Source organism: Aptenodytes patagonicus, chromosome 18, assembly GCF_965638725.1.
Source record: "Aptenodytes patagonicus chromosome 18, bAptPat1.pri.cur, whole genome shotgun sequence".
NCBI lineage: Eukaryota > Metazoa > Chordata > Aves > Sphenisciformes > Spheniscidae > Aptenodytes > Aptenodytes patagonicus.
Window position 1 is genome coordinate 7322720 of NC_134966.1, and position 19334 is coordinate 7342053.

The following is a 19334-nucleotide window of genomic DNA, read 5'->3' on the forward strand; positions in this document are numbered from 1 at the left end:
CCTAAGAGTTTATTTCCAGTTTGGCAGATCTCCTTTACCTGATCTTGGGTGAAACAAATAGACACTCCAATTTTTATTGTGGGGGCAAAAAAAGTCAGAGTGTGTTTGCCCTCATAGTTAGCTCAGAAAGAAATGGAGCTTATTGGGAAATCGCTACAAGAAGGTTTGTGGTAGAATCCAGCCTGAAATGTCATGCAAGGAGTTTAATTTCTCAGAAATGTCTTAGTAACAAAGATCTTTCCAAACGCTTAGTTATTTTTGCTTTGGATCCATAAAATCTATCATTGTTGCAAGTGGAATCCAACTAGTGGGCAGTGACCCTAAAATCACTATCACTTAAGTGTTTAAATGGTTTATGTAAGAAGCTGGTTTGAGTTTGGGAGCTGGTAAATAAACATCCACATTAGGAAGACACTGTCTGAACTAGAAGATGTGGCAGGATTTGTAATTAAACAGAAAAGAGCTTTTTTCCTACAAGATTGCCCATTAGAGTGAATTTCAACTTTGCATGACATGCTTAATGAATTTTTACTTGGCTTGTTTTGGGACTAATAATATGGCACCTTTCACATGTAGTAATTCCAGTAAATTGGAGAAGCTGCTAAATTTAAGAGAAGCTGCCAGGAATAAGCTGGAGAAAGTTTAATGAACGAAGTGATTTACATCTTGCCATAGTGAAATAGACGTTACTGGAAACTGGAGGATCAGAATTCCTTGTGAGCCTTTTCCTAGTAAGGCATTTTACTCTTTGCCTTGTGAGTTTCCATTGTTGTGCCTTGTGGGTTTGTTCCCCTTAGCCTTGCTTGAATTTTTCTCGTCTGATTCACCAGACGTTTTACTCCATTTGGGCACTTGGCAGGGTATAATCTGTAAGAGTCTTGTTCTTCCTTCCCCAGCTGCATCAGGAAGGTTTAAGTTTGCACATATTTGAGAAGTGTGGTGTATACACATTCTGTGACAGGTGAAGCACTGCAATGAAAGTGGATTAAATTTCTTGTTGACTTGGTCTTGCTGGTCCTATTTTTGCTTTTATAAATATTAAATGTTGTTTCTGTGGGGGAAAAATATCAAGGCTTACTTGAGCAAGTGACTAAGTGCCTGACAGCATCCTGACTAACCATTGTATGTGTGTGTTTTGTCTTTCATGTGATAAATACCCACTTGTCTTCAGAGGCTGTGGCCTAAGTTAAAAGCCTGCAAACTTCAAACTTCATGGTGTTCTGCCATGTCTTATTGCCAAGTTTTATGGTTGTTTTCCTCTCCCAGAGAGTTTTTGTTAAAGTCAGGCTCTTTAAAACACTTGCTGCAGAAGCATTCAGTTTCTTCAGACTCAACATTTCTGTGAGCCAATGGAGGGGAGAGCCGTAACGTCACCAAGCCTGTTTTCCAGACTTGCTTGTCTTCCAGCAAAAAATAGGACATTTTAAGTGCAGCTCTCTAGCTTATGCCTGTTTTCAAGCAGTGCAAACTGTACAAAGCTCAGTCTGGCAGTAAATGTAAATATTGTTAAGGACATTGTGGAAATCTGCAAAGTTTCAAGAAAAATCCAAAGACTAGGTGTCTGTGACAGAAGCAACATAAGGCACAAATCCTCCCTCCGTAAATTCTTGTAACTCTCAAATAAAATATAAATCAAGAACAGCAAAGGTAACTTGTAATAAGTCTTTTCAACTAACATGCCTCTGTCTTGGGGTAGAACTTTCTCTTCAGTTATGCCAGACTCAATAGAAGTTGTCCTGGTGGAGAGGAGAGTACGACTAAACCTGAACTAAGGACCAGTCTGTTCTTTTTCAAGTAGGGTCAATAGCCATTCATCATCAACAAAGTGGCTTTCTGTGTATTCTGTGCTGGGCAGCCTCTTGAGCCCATTCTGTCAGTATGTGGGCTTGTCGCTGACAGTTTGTTAGATTTAAGAACTCTGAAGAGGTACAGCCACACTTGGCAGAAAGAGTTGTCAGGCTTCCAGTCCTAATGCCATTTCTGGGGCATGAACACAAAAATATAAACAGTACAGTAGATGAGGTGGGGTGAGGAAGGGGAAAGAAAGCAGTTTGGGGTTTGTTTGTGGGGTTTTTTGGTGGTTTTCTTTTTTACTCTTGCAGTAAGTTATTTCATTAGCTCAGTAAGTTTGCTTTAAATGTTAGGTACCAAAGTGGTCTTCTACAGATCTTGTTTGGGAATGACGTTCATACGTGCATGTGGGGTTAAGATATTTCCACTGGAGGAGGAATTACAGAAAAGCCATTAATGGTTGTTATTAATTCAGTAAATCCATCTTACTGAGTGTGTGGAGACTAACTTTGTTTTTTCTTAACGCCCAAAACAGCCTCAACATAGTGAACTGTTGTGGTAACACTGACCTACCTTTGCTGATGCCTCGGGATCTGGAGTTTCTCACTGTACCATAAGGCAACCTATTCAGTGCTGAGACTTGAAGTCCTGGTTGGTTGCTTTTCTTTGCTTCCTCTCAGGTTGTTCTTCATGGCAACTGATTCATGATGCTCTCCATTAGAAGTGACTTTCTTCACCTAACACATCTTTCCCATGCAGAGATCAGCTTTTTTGCTCAATGGCTGATCAGTGTTCACTCCAGTCTGCAATAGCTTGTAAAGGCCGGCTGCTGCCAGTATCGCAGTGTTTCTTGTTGGGACTATAAAACAAAAAAAGAGAAGACAGCTGAGATCCACCACTGTGGAGGGCTGAAAATATTTCTGAATGTTTAGCCATCTCTTGATACCTTGGATAGAATGCAGGGGGGGGGGGAAGAGAATTATGACATTTCCACAGCACGTACCACTGCAATGGAGTGTTCAGGGAATTCCTTTTGTGCCTCATTTGTGACAGGTATCCTGCTGACAGCCACAAAAATTCTCTCTGGAGAGAGATGGATTTGTTACATTTTAGCTACTGCTAGTTTGTGGGCTAGAAATGCAGTTCAGCAAACTGCAGGTGAGGAACATTTACTTGCAGTATTGCAGGTCAGAACTGAAGTCTTGAGACTGCTCAGAGGACTAGAATGAGAATTGCAGTGTGCTTGGGCTTAGTGCTGATACCTCTGTTTTACTGGGCACTAAAACGTGTTGGCTGAACTGATTTTGAGAGGGAGAGGAGTTGCCCATTGTACACAAACAATCTGGAAAAAATGAGGACCCGAGCTACGCCATACACTTGTCATGAGGCAAGAACAGTGCTCATCAGCTGGTCTTTAACTTTCACTGTTGAGGAATCCACCCCGAAATCTCTCCCAGTTCTTTGCTATCGTTGCAGGGCGGGGACAGTAAATGGCCTTTCTGGTAACAAATTACATGACTGGACCTGGCTGCAATTTTAGTATGTAGCTGTTTGTTCTTTCCCTCCATGAAAGTGGGTCATTCCCTCTTAGCCATAACCTCTGATCATTTTTGTCATCGTCTTGGTGTGTAATGGGTTTGTAATTGTATTAAAATGCAGTGCTAAAATCTAGACTGTGTGCCAGGTGGGATCTTACTAGCTGTGAGTCAAGTGTTGGGACTACTTTGGTGTCATGCATGTGCAAAACACCTATTTATATATCCCAGTACGTCTGCTGTTGCATTGCTATGTTAGTGGCTCATTTTTGGTTTGTAGCCCATCGTAATCTTCAGCTCCTCCCTGAAGAATTGATACTTAGCCCCTTATTCTGTAATTACAAAGTTTATTATTTCTGAAGAGTAAACTTTGTAGTTGTCCTGCTGCATTGTCCCATATTTTTCAGCCCATTACTTAGATTTGCCAGAATCTTTTTGCATTCTAGTCCTGTTCTCAAATATGTAGCTCTTAGTGTCTTCTGCAGATTTAATAAGCAAGTTCCCTATTCCATTTCCCAGGCAATTACTGAAAATATTGAGTAGAAGTGAACCCAGGACAGACCTCTCTGGAACCACACTCAATGTTCTTTCATTTTTGACAGGAAACCATTAAGTACATCTCAATGCGTGCTTTTCCAATTAGTTATGCATCTACTTTGATGGTTTTGTCTAGCTCACGTTTCCCCAGATTTTTTCCTATGTGACTGTGGGAAAACCTTTGTCAACAGGGAGAACTTGAGATCTACATGTTCTCTGTGCTGATAAGCTTGATGTGATTTCTTCCAGGCAAATGTTTACTGTTTACTAATTCCATCTTTCTCCTTTAAGCAACCTGCTTACTCTTCTCCCTTTTCTTTTTTAATTTCAATAGGGAATAAAGGTGCTATTTGATCTGTACTCTTCTGACCCTTTCCCTATTCCCTTAAACACAAGCTCATCTAGGCCCACTCTGAAGTGTCTGAACCACTGACAGTCGCAGTACTGCCACTGCTAGAGAGTCACTGAACACACCAGTTTGAGTAAATTGTTTTTACAGTACATGAACAGAAGCTGATATCTAACGTGGAACTAAGAGCATTATCAACAGAGCGTATCTGAAGATTACTTCTTCTCTTGGGTGATACTGTGAAAATGTTGTTAGCTAGTCTGATCAGATAAAATATTCTTACGTGGTAGACAGCAGGTGAAAGCACACAAACACCGACAGCGGCATCTTTGAACAGGACAGTTTTATGTATGCTTCCAGGCATCCCTTGTGAATGCATTGAGCTATTGGCACTCTTACTTTCAGCATCCAAAATAACCTTTGTAGCACATTTGTGGGGGAAAAAATACCTGTACGGAATGAGAGTAATACTGTGCAAAAGAATAAAGCAAATGTCTTGTGCATGCGAATAGCCTGTTTGTATAGCAACAGGGAAAGCTACTGGGCTGAAGAGCTTGTTGGATAGCCAAGGTAGTTCCGAGTGGAGTGGTGCTGTTCTGGCTGGATAAACAGTTCAGTCTGCCTAATGTTTGAACAGTATTATGAGGCTTTATAGTTCGATGGTCAGATTGCCATGACAAAGCCAGACTTGGATGGTATAAAAAGGATGACCTCTCTCTTCTGTTTTGTTGCTGTTCATTGAGTAATTTTGCTATTAACAGGAGTTGGTGTGCATTAAGCTAATAAGGTTCTTCTGGGGCACTGTCCACTATGTGTGCATTTGTATAATACATTGTACCTATTAAAAGCATTGCAAATGCAGAAGAAAGTCTTTAATGCAGGGAATTAAGGGTGTTCAGCTGTATAGCAAAATGTTTTTAAGCAAGCTGCTTAAACTTGAGCAAATAAACACCTGGTTTAACTGTTTAACCACCCCTGCTGCTACTTCTGAGTACGAGCAAATATTATTTGCTGTTTTAGTTTAATGATAGACGGGGAGGGCCTTGAGGCTCTCAAGGACAGTGGCCTTGCTCCCAACACCCATTAGTGTTGTGTCCAAGATGATACCTGGTCTGCAAAATGGTAGCAATAGGAGAGACCAAACATTGAGACTGCTAGGTCTTGGTAACGAGACGCTCAAGGAGTGTTATTTGATATGTGCAGGAACACAAGCCTGGGCTATTGGTGAAATGGATATTACAGTTCCAGTTCTGTTCTCTGATGTTTCTTCCTTCTCTTCCAGGGTGACGACTTCTGGAGTAATGGAGGGCATGAAGAAGGTCAAGAAAGTGGTGAATGGTTCAGCAGAGCCACGGGGCGAGTGGGAAAGCACGGCATGATGGACTGGACTAAGGCAGCACTTTCAGAGAAACTTTTCTAATTTATTAATATTACTCTCAGTGGAAAGGGAGCAACTAGCACTTCCCAACACTGAAACTGCAGAGTGGGGTGTGTCTAGGGGGAGCAAAACAGTGCAGAAATATAACTATTCCTCTGATCATAAGAAAATGGGATCTCTTGGTACCTGCAAGGAGCGTGAAGCTTTCCTAGGGATTTTGGGTAGCTTATTCTTTTTTTCCCCTTTCTGGATTGGTTAGGTATTCTGAATTGTTTGCAGTTGCGTTCTTCAGAATGTGTAATACTAGTATGAAGAGAAACCTTTAGTGTGTATGTAAAGTATATATTTTATATAATGCGCATATATATATATACACTTGCTATGTAACATATATGCTGGGAATTACAAAGCGTGTCAGAAGGCGGGAAAAGAAGATAAGAGATGTAAGTATTCTTTTTTCTTTTTATAAACTCTTCTTTTGGCTTGGACAAAACATTACAAAACAAATGAATAGAAACAACTGCAGTTATTTGAGAGACTAAATGGGGTATTAGATCAGATGACTTCTGCCACTACTCACATCAGTGGGAAAGTTGATAAGTATTTTCTTGTCTTATCCATGCAGGTATCCACTTGAATGTGTTAGGTTTTCAAATGTATTGCTATACAGGGAGCAAGTCACTGTTCTCCATGAAAAGCACTAGCCCATAGTGCAATAAGCGTTAATGTAAATTCTCCACTGTTCATGGAGTCGCTCTTGACTCACACCCACCTGACAAGTACACAAGAAGTGTAAGACTGATGCTTGCTTTTTAGGGGTCTGCCATGCTATCCTAAACACTTAATTTCAAGCTGTGACCCAGAACACTTTGATCTGCTTCATAAAATATTTTCAAGGTATTTCAAAAGACACTCCTTTCTGGCACAGTATAAACAGTACCAGAATCTCCAGTGGAAATCTGTCTAGCAAATGTACTGCAGCATAAACCTCTGGTTCACCATTATCCGGAGTTACTTAGCCTCTCTGGATGGCTACTTGTACCTCTCTGGCTATGTCGGATTAACGGTATTGCTGTTTGAGATGGGCTGAACTGGTCAAAATGGTATTGCTGCCAAAACCAGTTAACTGCAGCTTCCAGTCCTAAATGGTTTTTGTCAGGAAAGGAGAAGACTATGACCAGAACACTCAATGCAGGGGAATACAGAAGTCTTAACTATTAGCTGCAAACTTGCAGTGGAGTCTTTAGACATGTCACAAATGCCATGTGTGTTTTATCTGTAGTACTCCGCTATCGTTAGTAAGGCAAGCTGGTGCCCATAGCTGTAGTAGTAAGGCATAGCAAATGATTGTTAATTTGGGGGAGGATGGAAGTGGCTCACTGATGTAATGAGGATAAGCTTTAAGAAAAATAAATCAAGTATAACTCACTGACCCACTGAAGCCTTAATATTCATGTAGAGACATTGACATACGGTGCTGTCGAGCAAAGTGCTTCTGTCAGGGTGACAGGGATAGTCATCATCACAGAGCTTCGGATGTGCCAGCATCTTTTACAAACTCACTTACAAATTGCTTTTTTGACTGAAGGGACTATATCTCTTGGGCATAACTGATTAGAGGACTATCAGCCACTAGGTTTTTTTATTCTTTAAGTTTAGAAGGGGGATTTTCTTTGGAACCTTGAACCACTTCTCAGTCTTTAACAGGGATTGTAGAGCTTTTAAATGAGCAGTCTGCATCAAGACGACCCGCTGTTTGAAGAGCAGCATTGTTTTCTCCGGTTGCCGCTTCTTTTCCTAGGTGTTGGTTCTGTGCATCATGGAAATGGTAGAAATTATTCTGCCTGCTTTGATGCCTGAAACTGGTTTCTCTTCAGATAAAGCATGAGAGTAGCCCTCTTCTCTGGGTACAGAGTCCTCTTCTATGTTTTCTTCCTCAGCTGTAACTGCGTAGTAATTGCAGCAGTGAAGGTTTGACTTTTGCTGTCATTGTCTTGCGAAGATACAGTTTTAGTGAAAACAGAGAAGCCTACACAACTAGAAAGGCTGTTAGGTGACCTATGAGCCTTTTAGACCTTCTGTATGAGGAAATCTTGCGCATATTAAGTAGCTGAAGTGTGAGAGATTGGACTATAAACAAACATAGGCAGTCCCAGCTCATCATACGCTTAAACACAATACCTGGAAAAACTCATCCTCTCACTCTTTGCATGGTTACTCTGTCCCTGTGGAAATGTCACTGTCTGCATCCAAAGAGCTACTCAAACAGGCTGTAAACTTTGTTCAGAGTAGTCCACTGGAGACTTGAAATCTGTTGGCACTGAAGTATGTAAAGGATAAGGATTTGCTGTCAGGAACAAAAGTGCAGTAACAGTGTTAATCCAGACATGATGTTGTCTTAGAACCTGTTAATACCTTTTGCGAATGAGGTATGAAATTCTGATGGGTGTGGCATTTCATCCAAAAACATGAGGGGCTGTGCCGAGATCCCAGCGTGGGCTGAGCTGGTTCTAAACAGCTGCCTATTCCATACCTCAGCATCAGTGGGGCTGCCGATTTGGCAAGTGCTTTTACCTTAGTCTCAGGTTTCTTTTTTATATGCACTTTTTTCGCTGAAGTTGCGCATGGTGTGGGTTTATCTGCCAAGTCCCTGGCTCACTAGTCAAAGGCCAAAAAATGGGTGACTTCTTTTTGTCTTGGCATGAGAAGCCATGGCAGTACTCCAGAAGTGTTTTTAGAAGAGCTGTTCCCAAGTTCAGACCTGAGCTTCAGCAGTCAGCTATACAACCGACTTCAGCTGGCACTTAATGCAGGATGCTAACCAGCAGTACAACAGTAACTAGTCAGACCTAAGCATTAGTAGAGAAAATGAATGTGGATGTACAAGTGAAAAAGCAGAGTGATAGAAGGTTCTTACTGCAGCCATTTCCTAAGTAAATTTCCACTTTTCTCTGGTGGAACTCTTTGGAGCAGGTTGAAAAACTGTCTTGCAGGGATTGGACGGTGGCTGGGGTGTTGGAGGACGGAGAGGATGGCTGCAGCTGTGCTTCTCGCACAGCACAGTGTGTGCTGCACCGCAATGCATGAAAGGGAGGGCTAGTCCCTCCCTCTTCCTCCCAAGGCGAACCCATATCTGCATGACTGGCAAGTGCATGACTCTCTATTGCTAGCGAAAAGTGGCAGCTTAGAGCCCACCAGGCAGGATAATCGCAGTGCTTGCCTTTCAAATGCTGATGGCTGCCTATCTGGTAGGAAGCTCTGTCTTTCATGGGGAGGGAAAATAGAAGAGCTGCTTGTGGCTTACAGATCGTTTTGGGATACAGCCTTACTTTCCTGTCTTTGCCTTTTACCAAAGTGAGCAACTAAAACAATCACCCTGCAAGTACACAAGGGTATAATGACAGAGGTCCTGGAAATGCAGGTCTGGTGCAATTCAGAATAAATGGTTTTGAATGCATTCACATATGTTGCTGCAGTGGAGTACTCTGCACCCTCTGCAGATAAAAATGAGATTGGTTCAGTCTTCAGCTGTAATGCAGGTTATGCCCCAAGAAATCCCTATTGATGATGGCGTGCAAATACCACTGATGCACTCCTCCTTCCTGCTGTAACTGTTCAGCAAGCTGTCTTCCATAGGAAACCTCCTTGCAGTGCAACTGCCACTCTTGCATTCTTCAGGTTTGAAAATGTTTTCCTTGATGGTTCATCAAGACACATACTAAAAAGAAAGCAAGACATAATGGGGTCATCTGGAACGTTGCTGCTGCTTGCTCAAAATGTAGCAGTTCGAATTGAAGAAGCCACATGCTGTCCTATTAAGATGCTCTTTCATGTTGTCATCTAACTCAGCATGTCATGATCTGTGCAGTGCATTGTTCAGTGTTTCTCTCCAGCTGAGTGCCCTGTTCCTGGATTTCCATGCTGGCATACCCTGGGAGCATGTTGTAAAAATTTGCTGCATTGCAGTATTTTGTCTTGGAGCTAGTAATGTGGAAGATGTATTTTTCTAAGCTAAATGGACTCTCTCTAGCATGAGTGTGCAACCACCATGTGTCGTTAAGCACTGTAACATTCCTTCTGGCCATGAAAGGGCATGTCCTAATCACTCCGGTGTCCACATTTGGTGAAAGTCCAATGGAAGATTTTTAGTGTGTTGAGTCTTTTTTCCTTACAGTATGCTCCTCTTCAAGAGGAGAAATGCAGCCTGGCCAGTGACAATCAAATTGACAAGCAAGTTTTTTTTTTTTGTTGTTGTCTTTTTGAAAATTGCCCAGCTGCATTTGAAGCAAATATTGGGTATTTGTACGATCTGTTGAGCTCTGAGAACTGAAGTTGCTTAGTTATTAAAAAAAGTAATTGGGTAGTAGCACAGGTATTGAAGGGAAGGAAATCCTTCCTCCTTCAGACTACCTGGTTTGTCAAACTGAAGGATAGCTAACAGACTACTGTTGCTTTAAAGCATATGTTTTATTGATTCAATTGTAAAATGTTTCCCCGTTTTTCATCTTTGTAAAAAGAACATGGAGCTGTGGTCTGCAGTAGATGGAAGGTACAGTCATGTTTGAAACATAATGGGACTTATACTGTCTAAAACCTGTGACCTTGTGTGTAACTTCAGTAACCTGAATGTTTCATGAAAACTGAGGAGGTGCTGCCCAGAGACACTTGACCTATGTTTCTTTGTGTTCCCTGGGGTTGATTTGCTGGAAAACGTTGTTCTAAATTGGATTAATCTGGCTTTTCTTGTAGCCGCTGGGTATGATGCTGGTTTGGGCTTATTAATCACTTTTACTTAGCAATATTGGGAAGCTGTGTATTTTCCCCCTTGTAGTTTCTCGCTTGGCTATAGCAATGATCCTGTAAGAACTCCGCACGATACGTACTTGCAAGTGGCTGGAACAGGATTTAAGAAGAATACTGAGATACTCACTTACACGTAAAGTGACAGTACTGGAAGAAAGTGGCTGAGGAAAGAGTCACTCCTTGTAGGTTGGCTGGCTCAAGAACCCATTTATGTTTTGACTGCAGCAATCCTGTAGAAAGGACAGTTCTTAATAAATACTTCCCCGTGGGATTTCACTCGGTGTTCTGCTCTGTGTAATAGAGCCCGACCTCCACACGAAGCACTTCGTCTTGTAGCTAGGATACTGGAGCGTTGGGCTGGTACCTGTTCTGTCAAAACAGACTAGGGGTCTAAATAGCTTTCCTTTCCCTTTAGTAACTATTAATAATTAATTCTAGATCCTCTTCTGTCATTAAGCAGCTTTAGGGCACCTTGTACAGTGTAGCTTTGAATTCATTTAGTAAACGACCTCCAGCAACTCAAAAAAAACTTTCCTGTGTACAGCAAGGTCCAGTTCCAGGGTGTTTGGTGACCTGTAAATATCCTGTTCCTCAGTTCATGTTCAGATGTACAAATGTTTTTTTTAAGTATTTTTTTAAACTTTATTAAAAGAACAACAAACAGTATTTGAAGAGAAGCAAGGTTAGATACAAATCAGGATGGTCTGTGTAACTTGGTTTCCCTGCTGTGATGCAAATGTGTAAAATAAAGATTGACCAGAAAGAAGTTTAATGCATCTCACTTTCTGCTTCTGAACTGCTAGCACCCAAGCTGACCCGTTGATTCCAAAGTCTGCATTTCCCCATGCCTAACTTCCATTTGCAGCCACTAACATATGCATCATGCATACAGGGCCAAATCACAAAAATCTTGTGTACCTGTGTTGTGGTTTAACCTGGCAGGCAGCTAAATACCACACAGCCGTTCCCTCGCTCCCCCCCAGCAGGATGGGGGAGAGAATTGGGGGGGGGGGGGGGGGGGAGAAGCTAAAATTTGTGGGTTGAGATAAAGACAGTTTAGTAGGACAGAAAAGGAAGGGAAAATAATAATGATAAAAGAATATACAAAGCAAGTGATGCACAGTGCAGTTGCTCACCACCCACCGGCCCATGCCCAGCCAGTCCCCGAGCAGTGGCCCCCCCGGCCAGGTTTCCCCAGTTTCTGTACTGAGCATGACGTCCCATGGTACGGAATGTCCCTTTGGCCAGTTGGGGTCAGCTGTCCTGGCTGTGCCCCCTCCCAGCTTCTTGTGCACCTCCAGCCTGCTCAGTCAGGAGAGCATGGGAAGCTGAAAAGCCTTTGCCTAGTGTAAGCACTGCTCAGCAACAACTAAAACATCGGTGTGTTACCAACATTGTTCTCATCCTAAATCCAAAACACGGCACTGTACCAGCTACTAGGAAGAAAATTAACTCTATCCCAGCTGAAACCAGGACAACCTGTAATCCATGGGAAAAGCTTTCTTGTCAGTGACCCACAGCGGGGTTCACTGAAGTGCCTTTCCTTGAGCTGGAAGACCTCCAGGTACTACAGCTGTGCTTGTATGTGCCTAGCTCCTCTTTTAGTTTTGTAAGCTGAACCTCTGCAGTAGTTTCTGTGGACTGAGTCTCAAATGGATGGAAGCGTTTCTTATAGCCCTGTTTCTCACAGCCTGGCAGTCTTGGGCAGGCAGATAGACAGGCGCATCCAGGGCTGCTTGCTGCTAGCCAGCGTTGTGGTCTTCTCGTTCCACAGGGTTTGGTGTGTCAGCTTGCCATGCAAGGGAGGATAGGGAGCTGGTGCTTTGAACCTTGGTGACCAGATACAAATTAACGGTAGAAACCTGTATTTTAAGTAATATCCTTTGTGCATCTGGCCACGTTATCTCAAAGAGGCAGGTCCTTGACCTGTTTGTTTTAGGCTGGACTGAGGGTGATTTGGGACTTTTGTAGTTGATCTCTTCCTGAGATGTCAGGATCTAACCATGCGTTTCAGTTCTGCAAACTGGTTGGGTTGGCAGGAATGAGGAGGGCAAAATATTTCTGTGAAGTGCTCTTCCTGATAATCCCCCGCCCCTCAAAAGCATACGTCCTTCATCACAAAATGTAGGTCTTCAAGATGTTTCTTACAGTTTAGCCTGTAGTTCTCATCCTACCACAGAGGGGTAATGCCAAAAATAGCCTGTGTTCGCTACCGTGCAAATCCCAAGCAGCCAGTTCTGCATTGCCTCAAGCCTTTGGGTGGGTGGTGTTTTACCAGGGAACTAAACTATAAAAAGTACATGGGTTTAGGACTTACTAATACCCTGCTGCAGAATAAAACAAACTTCCTGTGATGAAGGTGCTGGCTGGTTGCTGCACTTGGGGTAGCCTACATCTATTTTATGCAGGTAGTTCTTGGATGTTCAGTTTCTCCAAAGGGAACATCCTCTGCTTTCTCTGGCTATTACATATCTGGCCTTAAAACATCCCCCCCTTAAAGTGACAGCAGCCAAACTCATCCCTGCTGTAAGTGCACAGCGCTCCAGTGGAGTTAGCTGCACTGGGCCAGAAAATCACTCGGCTGTAATGAAAGGTGAAATGTTAGGGGAGGGGTGTGTAAAGTAGGACTAAATTGTGGGAAGACTCACTTGAGATTGAGACCAAGTATAGGTTATGTGGGAAAAACCTTGATTTCTGACTATCTGCTCCAAGGAGAGACAACAAGAAAAAGCCCCTAATTGCAACAGAGCTCCTGGTATTTAAGGTGTATTGCAAGCAGAGACTGTCTGGTAGACTTACATAGGGGGGAGAATAAACAAAACCAGAGCCCTAACACAGCTTTCCTCAGTGTGCTTGTGTTTGGATGTAGGTGTTTTCCTGTCCAGAGGAGGTAAATTGTTTTACCTGCTTTAAGGATTTTCTTCTTGTGTCTGAAATCCTGAGCTGTCTTGATCATGTGCTGCTCCTCGTTGCAGTCCAAGCTGCCTGCTGTCGATGCTCTTGCTCTAGCAAGATTATCTTCATGACTGCAAAGAGCTGCCTTCTCTTGCTTTTACCTTCCTTTGCCTTCTGACTGACAGCCTCTAATGAGCAGGAGCTGCTGTAGTGCCCTGTATAGCGAATGGTCAATAAAACCAAATTGCTTTGTACAGAAGAGGTAATAACACAGCTTGTATCGTCACAGCTGATCCTGATACTGGGGTCTGCAGTCAGGAGACAAGGGCTTTAATGTGTCTTAAGTAATAACAAATGCATGTCATCCCTTTCTTCTCTCCCTCTCAACCATGGAAAATAATGTAACTTGGGGTGACACTGCTTTCTCGTGACTCTCTCCCCCTGTAGAATATTTTTAGTGGGGTGGCTGAGATGTAATGCATGAGATGGCTCTTGTATTACTGACAAAAATAAACAGGCATGCAAGGTGAGGCTGTTACAGTGGTGGTAGGCGGCGTAGATGAGGATCAAAATGGAGGGGATGGCTTAAAACTCCTTTTACTGCTCCCCCTTGGGATGATTGTGCTGAGCTTGGCAAGAGACTTCCAGTATCCTCAGTGAGAGGAGCCGTTAACAACGTGGGTCTCCTGTGGCAAGGGTAAATATATTAATAAGGTTTTTTTGTCCCTGAGGACACTGTTCCAAGGTGCTGATCTTCTTCAGTCCCGAGTCGTTTCTGTAAGGTGCCACGATATCCCGTTGGCAGCCTATCGCCCTAAGAATGCATAGGCACCCACCACTTACTGCGGGGTGTGGAAGAGCAATTGTTAGTGCCTTGGCTGCTGCGTGGCTGGAAATGCCTCTTCCCCTGAGCTGCTCGGGATGCTTTGTTCTGCAGGAGCTCTGTGAAGTCGGAAGGAATCCCACACTCGGCACGGCTGTGAAGGTATTGATCTGCATCCCCTGGGAGAAGCCAAACTTGTTCATTTTGGGATGGCTCTCATACCAGGAGGTGGTAGCCAAATTGGAGGGGCTACAAAGAACAGCGGCAGTGACTGAGACGAGGGAATTGGGCAACGACAGAAGATTACAAGAATTAAAGCTGTAAGCCTGACTAAGCGATGATTAAAGAGAGCCAAGAAGATGTAGCATGCTACAAAATGGCTGCATGGGGGGAAACTGCAGAAATGGGTGGGGAATTAATTAGTGTGGCTCAAGGTCTGAGCTGTGGAGAGGTGAGATGAAATGAAAGCAGAGGAAAACAAGATGTCAGGAGAAACCTTCTGCCAATGAGATGGGTTTGGCTGCAAACAATCTCCCTGGAGAAATGGACGCGGTTCTGTGTTGTTTTATATAATCAACACTAGACTGGACAAATCACTGCTAAATATACTGCGGGGAACGACCCCGTATCAGCTGAGAGCTGGACTAAATGCCTGAGTCGGTCTTTTTCCATTTGCTTATCTCTGTGTGAAATATATTGCGTGCATAATTTCTGGTTTGGGGGTTCATTTTTGGTTTACTATTAAACCTTGTAGATGCCTCGAGTGAGCTCAGCTGCTCCATAAGAGGAACATAAAAGTACTACGTTAAAATGAAGCTGGTACGTGTGTGCCCTAATCTGTATTCGCGGTAAGTCAGGGTTTTAATTGCTGTTGCAAAAACTGAGCAGAAATATCTGCTGGGATTTACCAAGCACACAATGCCTGTGTATGTGTGTTGCCATGAATCAGAGCAGCCTTGTGGGAGGCAACGGTTCAACCTTTTATGGCAACGAAATTTGAAAAATAGGTACAGGTCGATTTTGTATGTTTGAATGTTTTTTGGGTTTTGTGGTTTTTGGTTGGGGTTTTGTGTGGTTTTTTTTTTTTTTTCAATTTAACGATTGCAGGATGGGGTTTGGGTGGGCAGATATCACTGCTGACAGCCCAGTTTGCTTACGAAGCTTGCTCAAGAGGCTTGTGTCTCATCTTAAAACCAGATCAGGTCAGCGGTGACCAGCTCCTTGGGCTGCTCCGCGGCAGCGTCCGTGGCGGGGTGGTGCGTGCAGCAGACAGACTCCACGCACCGAGAGGCTGACGATCTAATATGACTCATGAGTAATCTTTGAAAGAGGCTGATTTCTGTCTGGCTCGTGGCGTGAAAACCACCACCGCAACTGTTCCCCTGTGCCCGCTGTGAGTGCTCGCAGCTCAGCATTGAATGGACAAAGACACCGAGCTACCTTCCGAGCGAAGATCTGGGCAGGAAAGCAGACAGCTGGCAGTTGCATACCTTCCCTTTCTCTTGAAGGTTCTTACCTATATATATGTTAAAAAAACCCTTTGTTCTGCTCCAAACCCCAGTCTTGCAGTTTTAGGGACACTTCTCTCAAAGAGTTTTTTTTTTGAGTAAAAACATCTGCTGAAGCTGGGCAGTAGAGTTGGTGAATGGTGCTCAAGTAATCCTTGTACAGTGCATCGCTCGCAGTGCAGAGAACAGCCTCTCCAACCCCCTCTTTCAGCCCTGACGGCGCTGGTGGATGCTGCGGGGCGTCTTTGCTGCAAAAAGCTGCTGCTACCTCTGCGATCGTGATCTTACCTCACGCAGGCACAACTGCGCAGCGCTTGCTTGGTTGTCGTTATGAGGAGTCTTTTATTTTCTGGCCCTGAACTAATGCGCTGCCTGCTTCTAGTATCGAGCTTGCTTTGAAAGCTCAAGGCGGCTGGGCTGAGCTCTGCAGTTCCTGCGCCGCAGGATGAACGTGGCAGGAGCAGAAAAAGAAGGTGGTTTCCCAGCTGCCAGCTGTAATTTGTGATGTGCCACGAAGGAAGATTGCAACACCTCCTCCTGCCTGGCTTTGCCTCAGCCAACTGCTGGCTCCACACGGCAGGCAACTGGGAGAACAGCTGATGAGTTCACCACAGCCACCCTTTCCAGGTTCCCACATTAGCATAACAATTACAGCCCTAGAAGCTGTAAAGAAAATACAGTCTTTAAAAAAATATACTAGAATTTAAGAGATAAATTAATAGCGTAGCAAATTGTCACGCTCAGCGTGTCGGTTTGCATGTCAGTCTTGCAAGACAGATGTACGTGCAGCCTTGGCACAGTTGTGCTGATTTCCAGACCTTCCTCTGCATTGGGCCATCATTTCAACATCTGCAATTCTGTTTCCTGGGGAAGGAGCCTGCAGGGCACCATTCCCGCTGCCATTTACCCCCAAACCTGGTATGTTTGGTTTCTGTTACGTTTTCTCTAAAGCCGTGCTATGTATTGGCACTAAAATGCTGTGCTAGCTGAAATGAATTTATAACAGTGATAGCCAGTAGGGCTGCTAGAGCTTGAGCTTCAGAGTGTTTTGGGTTATAATTCTTGATTTCTGAGGGCTTTCTTATTTAGTCATATGTAGCTCAGCTATCAAAACAGTTACGACGGTAAGTGCCAGTGCTTGGTGCTTGCTGTGGCCCGCAGTGAAACCAGGGATGAGGCAAGAGCAGCGCCGCCCACATCTTGTCAAGCTTAAAAGAGCTTCAGGAGCCCAGGGGTTGATGACCTCAACGCTGTGGAGTCCCATTTAAAGCTGCCCATGGTCTTGAAATCATACACGTATGTAAAATTGTAACCTGAGATTAGGGTGATGCCTGGGAGGTGGAGGCGGCACGGGCGAGGATGTCCCCATGACTAGCTGATGCATTCCTGCCTGCTCCCTTTGTGGCTGTTGCACCAGGACGTTGAACTCACTCTACTGGCATTTTTTTCAAAACCCCTCGAAAAGCAACTATTTTGGTGGCTCTCCGTGCCAGCAATGACCACGGCTTGTCTGGTGGAGCAGCCAGCGCCAATGCCAATAATTTCTTTGGCTCTTTTTCTGACTGAGTCAGATCACTTAAGCATTAACGTTAAAATAGCCTCTATTTTTGTAGTTGATATAATTAATCTTCTGTGTGTGTGTGTGTGTGTGTTCCTTGCCCATCCTAAGCTTTGAGGCTTCACCACCCCCCCGCTGACCGACTCCCTGCTTTGGCACAAGAAAGCTCTTAGCGAAACTTGGCTTTTTCACGAAAAAGCACAAAGTACGGGCTGTGTGCGCTCTGCTCGGTGAGTTCACTGCCGGGCAAAGGCTGTTTGCCTTTGCTGCTGCCGTCTCCAGTGCCAGATTCCTCGCTCGCGTGGTCGGTTGTTTTTGGAGCACCTTCTCGATCTGCTTTTGCATGGGTGGATGTGGAAGGGGGATGTCCACAAGCCAACGGGTCTGGGGGTAACACTGGCCACAAAGACGGCAGTAGCAGACGGCTGAATGTGTGGGTTTAGTGATGCACTAGGAAAAAGGGGGTTGGTGAAGCCTGAAGCATGAGTGGACCCTGTGTGGGGCCTCATCCAGCCCTGGGAAGGGGAGGATCCACCGCCTGGCTCAGCTCAGCCTGTCCCCTGCCTCTCTCCTCCCCTTCCCGGGGCAGCTCCTGCCTTAATGCACATCCAAGAGTGCAAGTGTGGGACACTGGATACTGCCTTATCCCCATTTTCCAGCCCCACTGGTGGCCCTAGCCGTGCCTGAGGTGGGGGCCCAGAGGATACTGTGCTTTGGCCATGTTGTACCACTGATTTTTCAGGTCTGAGCACATCAGCAGGGGGGGAGGAAGGGGGAAAGAAAAGACCTTTTGCGATGAAGCAGAGAGAGCGAGCACACTAGAGCGGGGGGACCGAACCTCGCTGCTTGCATGCAGTGCTCTTCCCATGAGGTGACTGTAATCCCGACAGTTAAATCAGCAAGGATCCATTGGGGAAAACCCCTGTGATGGCGTCTGAGGATGCTTATTAAACGCACGCAGCGTGGCGAGCCCACGTGGAACAAAGGCTGCGTGGCTGTGTCCTGGGGAAAAAGAGCTCAGTGGTTTTATTAAACACTTTTAAGTAAATACCCGAGGAAGGAAGAGCTTTCTGCAGACGCAGACTCAGCTGCGCAGCCCACGCAGCTCCCAGCTTCTGCAGTCAGACCGTGGAGCGTCCTCAGATCCCACCCCAACCTCCGGCGCTGGCGTGGCAGGAGAGGCAGCGGCTTCCCTATAAGCAAGACCCCGCTCCGACCGTGGCAGCGACAGCAAATATCGCCCAGAGAATGATCATTTCCATGGCAGCACGTTGCAATATGGTGAACAGACGGCGGATGCGCTGCAAGCAGCACACGCAGTCACTTAATAAAAAAGCCAGCCCAGGCTGGGGCTGGGCAGGCTGCAAGCTCGTGCTGCAGTCGCTGGCGGCAGGGAGATGTGAGCACTGCCCGGGCTGCCGAGGTCTGCCTTGGAAGAGAGACGCAGGGGGATTTGCAAAGCAAAACTGCTCCCAAAGGGCTGGCCCCGCATTGGATTTTCTTCTTGGCGAACAACCTGGCTCCTTCCCTGGCGCACTGACCACATGGAGCTGGACAGGATTGTTTTGTGCCCCAGTCACTGTTCAGATTTCAATCCTCCCAGCCCCAGAAGTCTTTCCTGGCTGGGGCTGTGTTTCTCTGGCTGTAGAAAAGTCAGTGCCTCCCAGAAAATGCCACTACTGGTGTTACTTAAGCAATAATGGGGTTAAAGCTAATAATCAGGAAGAGAAAGTGACTGGCTTGCACAGATTCCAATTACTTTTCTCCTCTCGTCTGTGTGATCTGAGCCCTCTCTTCAGCATTCCCTGTGGTGGAGGCAGGGTAGAGTTTTAAACAGAATTAAATCCCTTTAACATCAGTTTTGCATCAGCAGAGCTTGTGCTAAAATGCCTGCTCTGCGCGGGGAAGGTTTGGGACCTTGCTGATCATCTCAGCCGGGCGTGGGACAGGTCGTGCTCCGCACACAGCAGGACGCCCCTGCTGCAACGTGGTTACAGCTCAGTGACCACAGATGAAGGGAAATACTGCAAAAATTGGTATTTTGCTGATGGGCAGCAAAGGAAGGGGCTGCACAGGGCATTTTGCAGCAGATTTGGGGACCAAACTGAAATCTGCTGAGTCCTGTGCCTGAGTCGCAGGCAGGCCTTTGTCCCTAAA

At 44.9% G+C, this 19334-nt stretch overlaps 1 protein-coding gene across 4 annotated transcripts in view; it reads left to right on the plus strand.

Annotated features, from left to right (window-relative positions):
- The window catches only part of GPR107 (G protein-coupled receptor 107), a 40860-nt gene extending 33838 nt beyond the window's left edge, over positions 1 to 7022 (plus strand). For all 4 annotated transcript variants that reach the window (XM_076355783.1, XM_076355785.1, XM_076355784.1 and 1 more), the window contains one exon: positions 5495 to 7022. In XM_076355783.1, the coding sequence (XP_076211898.1) occupies positions 5495 to 5591 (97 nt within the window). In that variant the 3' untranslated portion in view covers positions 5592 to 7022. The remainder of the gene's footprint in view (positions 1 to 5494) is intronic.
- The last annotated feature ends 12312 nt before the right edge of the window (positions 7023 to 19334 follow it).